Below are 13,679 nucleotides of genomic sequence, written 5' to 3'. Positions count from 1 at the left end.
TCTGTCTCCTGTATGTTAATATGCAATCGTATTGATTGACCAAAAGATGGTGAAATCTATGACCATTAGATTACTTTTTTAAGAAAGCATTTCATCAAGTATTTTTAATCTGCATTTGTTGCCAAACATTGCTAAACTTTGTAACACAATGAATTGTTGGAACTTGTTTTGTCATCAACTGGCCATCAGTCCTTTTACTAGTTCTAAATAACATTTGGACCAATATGAAATTCAAGGATTGTATTATGTTGTTTCGTTAACATGCAACAAATTACATTGTCTAACATTGATGATAGTTCTGATTAGCCCATCCAAAGGAAAACCTGACTACAGTACTAACTTCTATAGACCAACACCAATGCAAATTACCCAGTTAGAATGCAGTATTAAGGTCCACAGAATATAGCGATTTACGAACGTCTGATAGTTTAGTATTCTGTAACTGGTTAAAATTATGCACTGCCGTTGGAATTTCATGTGCCATCTATTGTTCAAGGTTTGCCAAATATAAAAACACTGCAAAGCTTAAAATCTAGCCAGTTAAAATCAAACCAAAACGTTTCTAATCAATTAACCAGTATGTATTGTACCTACTTTGATTTTGATTTGGCGCCTGTTATTTTTCTAAAATGCAGGGGTTTTAATCTGGAACTCAGTTTAAAAATAGAAACAACTTAAATTAAAAGGGTTTGGATATCATAGTTATGATGTGTAAAGTGGTATGATACAACTGCTGCTTGATTATTTTTATTATACAGTATAGCACTGCCATATAGACCCGAGAATAATATCAAATCCTGAAAAGCCTTAACCAGTTTTATATAATATATTTATATATTATGTATTGATAATAACATAATTGTGTAGGAGCTTCCTGTTTCCCTCCATGAAAAGGCTATTTATTCCAAGCATTTAACCATTCTTTGCCGTGGTTTGTAATAACTTGCACAACGCTGCTAAATGTTGGTGCTAAGCATTTACATGCACTTCTTTGTAGGTAGGGTAGTGGCATTTTGTGAAGTACTGTAATGCGGCGCTTGCACGCAAACAAATGATCAAATTAGATATAATGTAAGAATACATCATATAAAGATTGGAGCTGTATGGCATGTGATTTTAATGGGGAAAGCGATGTCTTTTGATAGGATTATAAACAAATGAATGGATGTCCAGCTGCAGCCAAAAAGCCAGTGCAAAGTGTTATTTGATTCACACTAAGACAACAATTCTGGAGCAATAATCTGAATCCAGTCCCTGGGCCTGAGTTGTCACCAGATTGAAGTGGGTGAGGGTGCTTGAAGAATTCTTGCTCCAATTTGGTGTTCATACATACCTTGATTCTAGATTGACTTTACGCAAGGTTATGTTGGTAAAGCCCATATTGCTTTGGAACAACTGTACTGTTGGGACTTTGGAAACACATTTTCTTTGAATTCTATCTTGTCTGTAATATTCATTGCCCTGAATTGCTTCAATGCCTTGAAATTGCTTCCAGAGGAAATTGTTTAATAAATATTAGAAGTCTGGAGCTTAAACTGTTTGTTTTTGTAATCCCACAATTGTCGATCACTGGGACTGTTTCTGAGGAAGATGGGACATGTACAAGTATGATGGTCTGCACCTGAACCAAAATGGGACTAACATCTTTGCAGGTGGGTTTGCCAGTGCTGTTGAGAGGAGTTTAAACTAGTTCAGCAAGGGGAGGGGGTTGGGGGGGGTGGGGGTGGGTGGATGGGGCGCTAGTACAGCATACTTGAGTAAAGGAACCAAAACTGAGGGCAGCCATGTTGAGTTCTAAGGGAATAAGGCGAGGCTGGATGGCCCCTACTTTAATGCTAGGAATACTATAGGTAAGACTGATGACTAAAGGGTGTAGATTGACACGTGGAATTGTGATATTGTTGCCAACACAGAGATGTGGTTGAAGGAGGGGCAGAACTGGTAAGTCAACATTCCGGGGTATAGGATCTCTAGGCGAGACAGGGGAGGGTGTAAAAGAGGAGATGGTGTCACATTATTAATTATGGATTCAGTTCGTGCTGTAAGGAAGGACAATAGCTTGGAAGGGACTTCAAATGAGGCTTTGTGGATAGAGTTTAGGAATAAAAGAGGGGCAGTCACATTGCTGGGATTGTACTCTATGTCTCCAAAAAATCAGCAGGATCTCTAAAAAGGCAGGATCTGGCCAAAGTAGGCTGAGAACAACTTCTTGTGGGAAAATCTACAGCAGAGCAGTGGGGGGTGTTCAAAAAATAACTGGGGAGAGTACAGACCCAACATGTTTCCTTTAGGGTGAAATGTAGGAGCAACAAGCTTAGAGGATCCTGGATGTCTAGGAATATTCAGCACTGGATAAGAAAGCAAAGAGAGGCTTTTAGCAGGTACAAAGGGAACAGAGCAGCAGAGTAGAAAGTGCAGGGGGGAAACTTACAAAAACAACTAGAAGAACGAGGAGCCATGAAAAAGCACTGGTGGGTAAGATTAGAGAGAATCCTAAAATATTCTTTAGGTATATTAAGGGAAAGGGGATAACCAGGGAAAGAGTAGGGCCCATTAGGGAACAAGAGAGCAATCTGTGCATGGAGCTAGAGGACATTGATTGGGTGTTAAATGAATATCTCACATCTGTCTTCACTGGGGAGAATCTCCACTTGGAGAGGCACGGTTAGGTCAGGAATAGTCCACATGGTTTTGTCAGAGGGAGCTCATGCCAGCATATTTGATTAAATTTTGTGAGGTGGTGATTGGGTGTGTAGATGAGGGTAGTGCAGTTGATGTAGTCTATATGGATTTCAGCAAAGCCTTTGACAAGGAGACTTGTAAAGAAGGTAAATGCACATAGGATACAAGATAACTTGGCAAGTTGGATCAAAAAACTGGTTTAGTGATAGGAGACAGAGGATTATGATAGAAGGCTCTATGTGTAACTGGAGGCCGGTCTCCAGTGGTACACCATAGGGATCAGTGCTAGGTCCCTTATTGTGATGTACATAAACCATATAGATGAGATTGTGGGGGAGATGATAAGCAAGTTTGCAGACAGGAATATTGGCAAGGTGATAAGAAGGTCTTACGTTGTGGGAATATCTCGATGGGTCACTCAGATGGGTTGATCAGTGGCAGGTGGAATTTAACCCTGAACAGTGCGAGGTGATGCACTTTGGAAGGAGTAACAAGACAAGGGAGTACTCAATGAATAGTAGGGCACTAGGATGCTTGTCCACAGATCCATGAAGGCGGCAGGACAGATTAATAAGGTAGTTAAGAAGGTATATGGGACACTTACCTTTATCAGTCTTGGCATTTATTATAAAAGCAGGGAGACAATGGTGAAGCTGTAAAAAGCTTTGGTGAGGCCACAGCTGAAGTGTGTGCAGTTCTGGTCACCTTACTTTAGGGAGAAAGTGATTGTACTGGAGAGGGTGCAGAGGGGATTCACCAGGATGTTGCCTAGGATGGTGTATTTAAACTATGAAGAGAGGCTGGATAGGCTCGGGTTGTTTTCTTTAGAGCAGAGAAGGCTGAGAGGGGACCTGATTAAGATGTATTAAATTATGAGGGATATGGACACGGTGGATAGGAAGCAGCTGTTCCCCATAGTTGAAGAGGAGGCATAATTTTAAGATGAAGGGCAGGAGGTTTAAAGGGATTCGGAAGAAAAATGTTTTGATCCAGAGGGTGGTGGGATTCTGGAATACACCACCTGGGAGGGTAGAGGAGGCTGGAAACCTTACAACCTTTAAAAATGTATGTGGATAATCACTTGAAATGTCATAACATTCAAGGCGATGGGCCAAGTACTAGAAAATGGGCTTAGTGTAGATTTAGTGTAGTTTTGTCTGTTCAGTTATGCTGAAGGACCTCTTCTGTACTGTATAACTCTGTGACGCACCCTACTCTCACCCACCCATCTACCCACCCCACCTCACACCCTTGCCTACCCTACACCCTTACCCACATACCTTCTCTCTGTAGCTTTCAAAAGAAGCTAAAGGACATTTAAACTCTTTCCTTATCGGAATACAGTGGCAAGTCCTGGAAAAAGGTGGTGTGGCTTCTTGCACAGATTCACCCTGTTGCTGCACTGAGTTGGTTGTGAGGGATCCTCCTTTGGAATATTACCCAGAAAAATCAGAGGAAGGTGAGGTAGTGTGGCCCCTTTGGCAATCCTTCATGGGCCATGTGACCGAGCCAGAGCTAATGGAGCTTGAGCGCGCGAACCTGGGCCAATCAAGAGTGAGGGTGAGCAGTCACGGGGCTGGAGGGCCTCAGATGGAGTTTGAGTAATGTTCAGAGTATTCCTGTATTAGTTGGACTGCTGAATCCTTTTGTGTATATAATTATTATTATCAATAAATCCGTTCATTATTTATTGGCCACATCGAGTTGCCTCCAGTAATTACAGAAGGTTAGTGGATATTTGTCAGAGTCAGAAATAGTGGTTCCAACCCTGATCGGAATCTATGGGTACCAGGTGTGGAGGGGGGCGGGGAAGGTGGAGTACGTCCTCCTAAGCCTGGCTAAACTTGCCATAAACAGGTCCAGGCAGGGGGCGACCGAGCGGGCCGTCCGACCCGATTGTCTGCCCCTATACCGCAGTTGCATTCGTGGCTGGGTTTCCCTGGAGAGAGAGCATGCGGTGTCTCAGGGGAACTGTTGATGCCTTCCGTGCCCGCTGGGCACCGCAGGGGTTGGGGTGTAATATCGACCCCTTTAAACACATTTTATTTTGATGTTTTATGTTTCCTTTCTACTTTGTCTTTTGTTTCAGGCGGTTCCTTCTTTTTGGGGGTTGCCCCTTTTGATTTGTCCCTCAATTCATTTGATTTAGTTTACTTGTTTAGTCAAAAAGATTGACCCCGATCAGAAGATTTGGGCCAATGAACTTGATTTTGATCTCCTGCCATGGTAGGTGACACTCATGATGTGGAGATGCCGGCGTTGGACTGGGTGAACACAGTAAGAGCCCCCACAGCTTGCCTCCTGGACTTGCAGGCTGTCCTCTCTGGAGACAATACACATCTCTTTAACCTGTGCTTAATGCTCCCTCCACCCACATTGTCTGTACCTTTAAGACCTGGCTGGCTGTAGGGATTCGCATTCTAATCAGTATTCTGTAACTTGATTTTGTGTCTCTGTGCCCTGTTTGAGAGCACATTTCCACTCCATCTGACGTAGGAGCAGCGCTCCGAAAGCTAATGGTATTTGCTACCAAATAAACCTGTTGGACTTTAACCTGGTGTTGTTAAAACTCTTACAGGTGACACTCAGCCAGATATTGAAGGGTATGGCTGGGCAACTATGCTAGTGATACCTGACACTCCAATGTACTCCCTGACTATCCTCCCGGCCACCTGACCACACCTTCAAACCACCAACTACCTCCCTGGCACCCTCCCCACCAACTACACTCCTATTGGCTATCTCTCTGACCACCTAGCTACCCTATTGACCCTCTATCTAACCCCTGAACCGACTACACCCACTCCCCCCCCCCCCCGCCCCCATATCTAACTCTCTTTTTAATCTCCTGAACTTTTGAGTAACCCCCGTCCTCCAACTGTCCTCCCCACACCCTGCTGGCCCCTCTGTCCCCACACCCTGCCACTGGCCCCTCTGTCCCCACACCCTGCTGGCCTCTCTGTCCCCACACCCTGCCACTGGGCCCTCTGTCCCCACACCCTGCTGGCCCCTCTGTCCCCACACCCTGCCACTGGGCCCTCCGTCCCCACATCCTGCCACTGGGCCCTCCGTCCCCACACCCTGCCACTGGCTCCTCCGTCCCCACACCCTGCCACTGGCTCCTCCGTCCCCACACCCTGCCACTGGCCCCTCTGTCCCCACACCCTGCCACTGGCCCCTCTGTCCCCACACCCTGCCACTGGCCCCTCTGTCCCCACACCCTGCCACTGGCCCCTCTGTCCCTGCACCCTGCCACTGGCCCCTCTGTCCCCACACCCTGCCACTGGCCCCTCCGTCCCCACACCCTGCCACTGGCCCCTCTGTCCCCACACCCTGCCACTGGCCCCTCTGTCCCCACACCCTGCCACTGGCCCCTCTGTCCCCACACCCTGCCACTGGCCCCTCTGTCCCCACACCCTGCCACTGGCCCCTCTGTCCCCACACCCTGCCACTGGCCCCTCTGTCCCCACACCCTGCCACTGGCCCCTCCGTCCCCACACCCTGCCACTGGCCCCTCTGTCCCCACACCCTGCCACTGGCCCCTCTGTCCCCACACCCTGCCACTGGCCCCTCTGTCCCCACACCCTGCCACTGGCCCCTCTGTCCCCACACCCTGCCACTGGCCCCTCTGTCCCCACACCCTGCCACTGGACCCTCCGTCCCCACACCCTGCCACTGGCCCCTCTGTCCCCACACCCTGCCACTGGCCCCTCTGTCCCCACACCCTGCCACTGGCCCCTCTGTCCCTGCACCCTGCCACTGGCCCCTCTGTCCCCACACCCTGCCACTGGCCCCTCTGTCCCCACACCCTGCCACTGGCCCCTCTGTCCCCACACCCTGCCACTGGCCCCTCTGTCCCCACACCCTGCCACTGGCCCCTCTGTCCCCACACCCTGCCACTGGCCCCTCTGTCCCCGCACCCTGCCACTGGCCCCTCTGTCCCTGCACCCTGCCACTGGCCCCTCTGTCCCCACACCCTGCCACTGGCCCCTCTGTCCCCACACCCTGCCACTGGCCCCTCTGTCCCCACACCCTGCCACTGGCCCCTCTGTCCCCACACCCTGCCACTGGCCCCTCTGTCCCCACACCCTGCCACTGGCCCCTCTGTCCCCACACCCTGCCACTGGCCCCTCTGTCCCCACACCCTGCCACTGGCCCCTCTGTCCCCACACCCTGCCACTGGCCCCTCCGTCCCCACACCCTGCCACTGGCCCCTCTGTCCCCACACCCTGCCACTGGCCCCTACGTTCCCACACCCTGCCACTGGCCCCTACGTTCCCACACCCTGCCACTGGCCCCTCCGTCCCCACACCCTGCCACTGGCCCCTCTGTCCCCACACCCTGCCACTGGCCCCTCTGTCCCCACACCCTGCCACTGGCCCCTACGTCCCCACATCCTGCCACTGGACCTCCATCCCTACATCCTGCCACTGGCCCCTGCATCCCCACCCCGCCACTAGACTTCAGCACCTCACCCCACCGTCGGCTCCCACTCAAACAGCTAACCCCAATCTGACTACTTCCTCAATTACCTTCACCCCTCCACTACCCCTCTGCCCCCACCATCCTACCCCGAATATCCCTCATGCCTGACTACTTTCCCAACTCCCAGACCACCCACACCCCCAAGACTGAGTCCACCTCCTACTAGCCCTCCCACATCTGACTACCCCCGAGCTCCAACTCCTCCCCTACTCCTTGATCCACCAGATCCCCTTACTCACCTCCCTACAATCGTACCTCTTCTCCCTATCTTGTCAAAGTGGCATTTAAATTAAGGGGCATTTGAACGTAACAGTATATGGCAGTCTGTGCTGTAAAAAGGAGCAGAATGCTCCCACACTAAGATGGAAGGACTTCAGGAGCTGGTACGCTCCACATTTCTCAGGAGTCCCAGTTCGGGAGTGTGGGTGAGAAATGTGGAGCTCAGGCTAATGCTCTGGGAACATGGGTTCGAATCTCACCATGGCAGCTAGTGGAATTAAAATTCAATTAATAAATCTGGAATATAAAGCTCGTGTCAGTTATCGAACGTCGTAAAGACTCATCTGACTCATTAATGTCCTTGATGGAAGGAAACCTACTGTCCTTATCCAATCTGTCTGACATGTGACTCCAGACGCACGGCAATACTGACTGTTAATCGCCCTCAATTCAAGAGCAGTCAGGGATGGGCAACGAAAGCTGGCTTTACCAGTGATACCCTCATCCCATGAAGGAAAAAGAAAATGGGTGGGATTTTCCGGCCACACTCGCCCCACACTGCCCGAAGGTCAACGGACCTTTGCATGGTCCGCCCCCTGCCCGCTACAATTCCTGTGGCAGGTGGGATGGGAAAACTCCCCTCAATAACTAAGTTCCAACATGGGATAGTAATCCTAAAAGCGATGCAAGACCCTGAGTGGTATGTTCAAGAAACATAGCTCCTGCTTTCAAGCATGCCCTAGATATTTGGAAGTTGCTGTTGCACAGCCAGGCATGAGAGAGAGCCACCATAATTGCACTTCCTGAACTGTTACTTACCATCCACGGAACAAGGGCCACTTCTGCAGTTCACATTTTGAGGAGACACCGAGTTGTGTATCAATTGTAGATCTTTAATGTAGGGAGGAGTTATACAATAAATGGCAGAGTCATCAGGAGTATAGAAACACAGAGGGACCTAGGTGTGCAAGTCCACAAATCCTTGAAGGTGGCAACGCAGGTGGAGAAGGTGGTGAAGAAGGCATATGGTATGCTTGCCTTTATAGGACGGGGTATAGAGTATAAAAGCTGGAGTCTGATGATGCAGCTGTATAGAACGCTGGTTAGGCCACATTTGGAGTACTGCGTCCAGTTCTGGTCGCCGCACTACCAGAAGGACGTGGAGGCATTGGAGAGAGTGCAGAGAAGGTTTACCAGGATGTTGCCTGGTATGGAGGGTCTTAGCTATGAGGAGAGATTGGGTAGACTGGGGTTGTTCTCCTTGGAAAGACGGAGAATGAGGGGAGATCTAATAGAGGTGTACAAGATTATGAAGGGTATAGATAGGGTGAACAGTGGGAAGCTTTTTCCCAGGTCGGAGGTGACGATCACGAGGGGTCACGGGCTCAAGCTGAGAGGGGCGAAGTATAACTCAGACATCAGAGGGACGTTTTTTACACAGAGGGTGGTGGGGGCCTGGAATGTGCTGCCAAGTAGGGTGGTGGAGGCAGGCACGCTGACATCGTTTAAGACTTACCTGGATAGTCACATGAGCAGCCTGGGAATGGAGGGATACAAACGATTGGTCTAGTTGGACCAAGGAGCGGCACAGGCTTGGAGGGCCGAAGGGCCTGTTTCCTGTGCTGTACTGTTCTTTGTTCTTTAATGAGTTAGGTGCTAAAGTGGTGAAGGGCAACAGGTGTATTATTCTGGTCAATGACCATTCACTGTTGATTGATTCTCAACTTGTTGAATTTTGCGGCAGAACAGCAAGAATTTAAATAGAGCCAGAAAAATAACAACTGGAGATAAGCACAGGGAGGAAATGTGAGAATCAAATATAGATCAAATCAAAAATTATTGCAGAACAAACAGCCATCCTGTTCCAATAAACACTTGCGAGATAAGGCACATAAAAACTCTTGGCCTTGAAATTCCAGTGAGGTTGTACCAATCTATAACTCCAGCAGAAGTCTGGAATAACCCCACAAAATGGTGAAAAATACTTTAGCCCAGGCAGACCACTAATCCAGCATGTTCACCCAACTTCCCCCAGGGTTAAGGAAGGAAATCAGGAGACACCAACCCATACCATGTGGAATTTCAAGGCAACCATTTAATCTGAAGTTACCTCTTTCTGTTAAAACAATTTCCATTCATTAAGATCACCTTGTGATGGATCTGAAGGAACTACTTGGAACGTTAAGCTGTAATTTTACTGCCAATTCTGCCTTGCTGCACATTAATGAAAAACTGGCAGTAAAAACCTCAGATCCCAAGCTGACTCCTCATTACACAATAGCCAAGCAATGTAACCAGGGCATCTCCTGCCAGTTGCAATTTATGCTTGGACGGAATACGAACTGAAGAACATCTGAACAGAAGAATGGGTGAACAATGCTGAACAGAAAAAGACCCTCTGGTCCATCTAGACTGTCCCATTCAATTGTAATATGATAGACAGGAAAGTAGAGGCCACAGTCAGATCAGCCATGATCTTATTGAATGGCGGAGCAGACTCAAGGGGCCAAATGGCCTACTCCTGCCCCTAACTCATATGCCCGTATGTGATACTTGAGCCGAGCCATCCGAGGAGTGATTCCACCTCTGGATTACTAATTCTGTGACATTACCACTCTGCCATCATCTCCCGCTAAACCACTCCACCTAACAGTGGCTCTCAAATAAAGCACTGGAGATCACTGATGAAAATATATTTTGTGTTTTACTTTCATTTTACATTGGAGGAGCAGGTGTGCTTCCCATTTAAACAAATGGCAAGAAAACCTGAGCAAGGTGTATAATAGATGCCAGATCTGCCACTGGAATGTTCCGCCATGAGCAGTCACAGGCTTCGTGAAACACTGAGGTTATTAATAGTGGCAAATAGGGCTGAAGCTTCCTGAAGTTTTACGTCCACCTTTGTCATTTATGGGCCCTGGCACAGATTACATATCATCAAATGTAAAAGCAGAATTTTTATAATTAAAGAGATTGCCAGTGGTTGTAAAACAGAATTAGCTCAGCAATCATGGCGACAATTAAAAGCATTTTGCTAAGCCTCGACTTGAAGCTCCATAAAATCCCTACAGTGCAGAAGGAGGCCATTCAGCCCATCGGGTCTGCACCCATTCTCTGACAGTATCTTACCCAGGCCCTCTTCCCACCCTAACGCAGTAACCCCACACCATGGTTAATCCATCTCACCTATACATCTTGGGACACAAAGGGGCAAGTTTACCATGGCCAATCCACCTGACCTGCACATCTTTGGACTGTGGGAGGAAACCAGTGTACCCGGAGGAAACCCACGCAGACAAGGGGAGAACGTGCAAACTCTGCACAGACAGTCACCCAAGGCCAGAATTGAACCTGGGCCCCTGGCGCTGTGAGGCAGCAGTGCTAACCATTGTGCCACCGTTCCACCCTCCTTATAGGGTTGAATTCTTCTTAGAAACATAGACAAAACAGCAGGTCATTCATCCCCTTGTGTGAGTTCCACTATTGAGTGAGAACATGGCTGGTAAGTACCTTAAATCTATTCATCTGCTGTGGCTACATATGCTTTAATAGCCAAGCACAGGCCCCAGGAAAATTGCCCAACATTTATACTTTAATTTAATCTATATCATTTTTCTAAACCAAATTTTAAAAATAGACAATAGATTATGGCAATAATAATTCTCTAGAGGCATGTACTTCAATGCTTGTCTAGTTTATTTTGAGCCAGGTTGATTAACATATTAGCACCATGAAAATATTCATTTCGATAAAGTGAAGAATGGTGGACAAGCCCACTTTCCTCTCACTCAGCCTTGAAGTGAAGGAAAAGTTCCTCCTTTTGCTCCTGTCGTGAAATTACAATTGGAATTTCCTTATAAGCACCAAAATTATACAACTGCAACTAACAGACAGAAGAGGTCCATCCTCCCCCGATACATGTTTCCCACCAAAACCAGTTACGTTTTGGTGAATCCAGCAAGAATGTGAGTATAAATGGTGCAAAGCACTGTAACAAGTAATGCAAATACATAATGTCACTAAATGAGAAACAATTGTCCGTTTATCTGTTATGAAATACTCTCGATATTGTCAGAGTCCATGTTTGCGTTGTTCTTCACATTCTCTAAAGGAACCATTCTGATCTGCAGTTCATTGTCTGCTGCACAAGTTTCTTCAGTTTCATGCTCAGGTATCTTGTTGATTTTGGCAAATGATTGATATATTTCTGGAAAAGTTTTGTTTTTTGTTTCAGGTAAGACGATGAAGAGGAATATTGACCCTAATATGCATATTGCAGCAAACAGTAGAAAACAGAATGATCCCAAGTTACTCTGTGTAAAAACAGAAATCAGAAGTTAATAGGTTAAGGGTTTTAAAGTTTATTTATTAGTGTCACAAATAGGCTTACTTCAACACTGCAATGAAGTTATTGTGAAAATCCCCTAGTCGCCACACTCCGGCGCATGTTTGGGTACACTGAGTGAGAATTTCACGTGGCCAATGCCACTTAACCAGCACGTCTTTCGGATTGTGGGAGGGAACCGGAGCACCCAGAGGAAACCCACGCAGACACGGGGAGAACATGCAGACTTCACACAGACAGTAACCCAAGCCAGGAATCGAACCCAGGTCACTGGTGCTGTGAGGCAGCAATGCTAACCTGGGATGAAGATTATTGCAGTTTAAAATTAAATACTGCAAAATAAAGTTTGTTTCTAAATCCGAAGCTGATTTGCATTATATGTAATTATTCTTTTTAAATGGCGCTGGAGCAAAGAGACTTCTTGCGAGCTGTCTCCTGCATACCTTACGTACTCTATGAATGGCATGTTTTTGCTTGTATAGCACTCAAGAAACAATACTTTTCACTTTATCCCAATACACGTGACAATAATAAATCAAATCAGAATTACAATTTTAGATGCAAATTGATTTTTGAAAACTTTTTTTCAGGTGCATAAGTGAATTACATTTTTATCATTGAATGGTCACTATTCAATGATCCCCCGTTACATATTTTCACCTTCCAAATCTGTGATTGGAAATTTCATGGCCTCCAGGCACACTATTATGTTAACTCCAGCATTGGGACTTCTGGAAATGAGGTTAGAAACTTAGATATTGAAGGGTCTTATATCTGGGTTTCTGTAATCCTCCTCAGATGCAGAAATGCTGAATGTGGGCGGAATAGGGTGTTGGGATGGGGAACAGGGAAAGTCAGGAGTCTCCATACCTCAGCCGCTCATTGAGATATGATAATGGGATCAGAAATTATATGCCCGTGATATAATATGGACTCCACTTGGGAACCTAGGCCGAAGGTCATCGGTTCTAGCCAACTCCAGAGATATCAACACCTTGTCTAGGCTAGCACTAGTATAGCACAGAGGGATAGGTGCAACATTGCAGGGGTTGCCTTGTGGACGATGATATTAACCTGTGGAAATATCCGCCCTCTGAGGTGGACTATTTGAAGAAGAGCATTGGAGTCCTTTTGGCCACCCGGTCAAAATGTTCCCATAGCTGTGTAACTGATCATTTATTTTATTACCGTTTGTGGGATCTTGCTCAAGGCTAATTGGCCGCTGTGTTGCTCCACACTACAGCACTGACTATACTTTAAATAAATGGCATCACTGATTCAGGAGTGTTTTTGGACATCCTGAGATTGTCAAATGTGTTATATAAATGAGTTATCCCTTGCTTCCTTATTGCAGCCTACAGCTTTGAAGTAAAACCTCTGGGCCGGAATTCGTCCGCCCCGCTACTGCTGCCAGCGAAAACAGAGAATCCCAGCCGTGGGCAAGGTCAGAGAATCCGGTCTCGGCATTTTAAAAAACATAAGCGCAGCAGTTGGAATCATAAGTGAGTTATTTCTTGGTGGAGAGGAAGGGGGAAACTTGGTATTGCCCCAGACCCAGCAGGCTGTGCATGATTTTCTGCCATGTTGGCGCAGGCAAGGAGGAGAAACATGCCAATTCCGGAGGGGTTAGTTCTCCATCTGGCACAGATTGGGCAGTGCTTGTGCTGCTCAGTGACTCTGGACCTACTGCAGCCTAACCACACATTTTAACAAAACTGCTTCTGACCAGATAAGTGGTTTTATTGCTGGGAGATAAATATTCACCAAGGTGCCGGGGAGAACTCAGCTTTCCTTCAAAATTTATCTACAGCCCTGACTTTTGACCAGCTTAGATGATACCATCAGTAACTCATTCTGTGCTAGGAAGCAGGGGTTCACTTACCATTGTGTAACACCAGTAGTGTTTCTGATGTAAATAATAGTAAAACTGAATGCTTTTTTAGTAACG

The 13,679-nt window shown here is 47.0% G+C and overlaps 1 protein-coding gene across 1 annotated transcript in view; it reads right to left on the bottom strand.

Moving 5' to 3' along the window:
* Positions 1–11,062: 11,062 nt before the first annotated feature.
* Positions 11,063–13,679, bottom strand: part of slc2a9l2 (solute carrier family 2 member 9, like 2) — a 408,797-nt gene continuing 406,180 nt past the window's right edge. Inside the window, exon 13 of the mRNA XM_078213118.1 lies at positions 11,063–11,699. Within this exon, the coding sequence (XP_078069244.1) occupies positions 11,436–11,699 (264 nt within the window). The 3' untranslated portion in view covers positions 11,063–11,435. The remainder of the gene's footprint in view (positions 11,700–13,679) is intronic.

Source organism: Mustelus asterias, chromosome 1 (genome assembly GCF_964213995.1).
Source record: "Mustelus asterias chromosome 1, sMusAst1.hap1.1, whole genome shotgun sequence".
Classification (NCBI taxonomy): domain Eukaryota; kingdom Metazoa; phylum Chordata; class Chondrichthyes; order Carcharhiniformes; family Triakidae; genus Mustelus; species Mustelus asterias.
The sequence above is the reverse complement of the archived record's forward strand: the minus strand, read 5'-3'. Positions and strand labels throughout refer to the sequence as shown.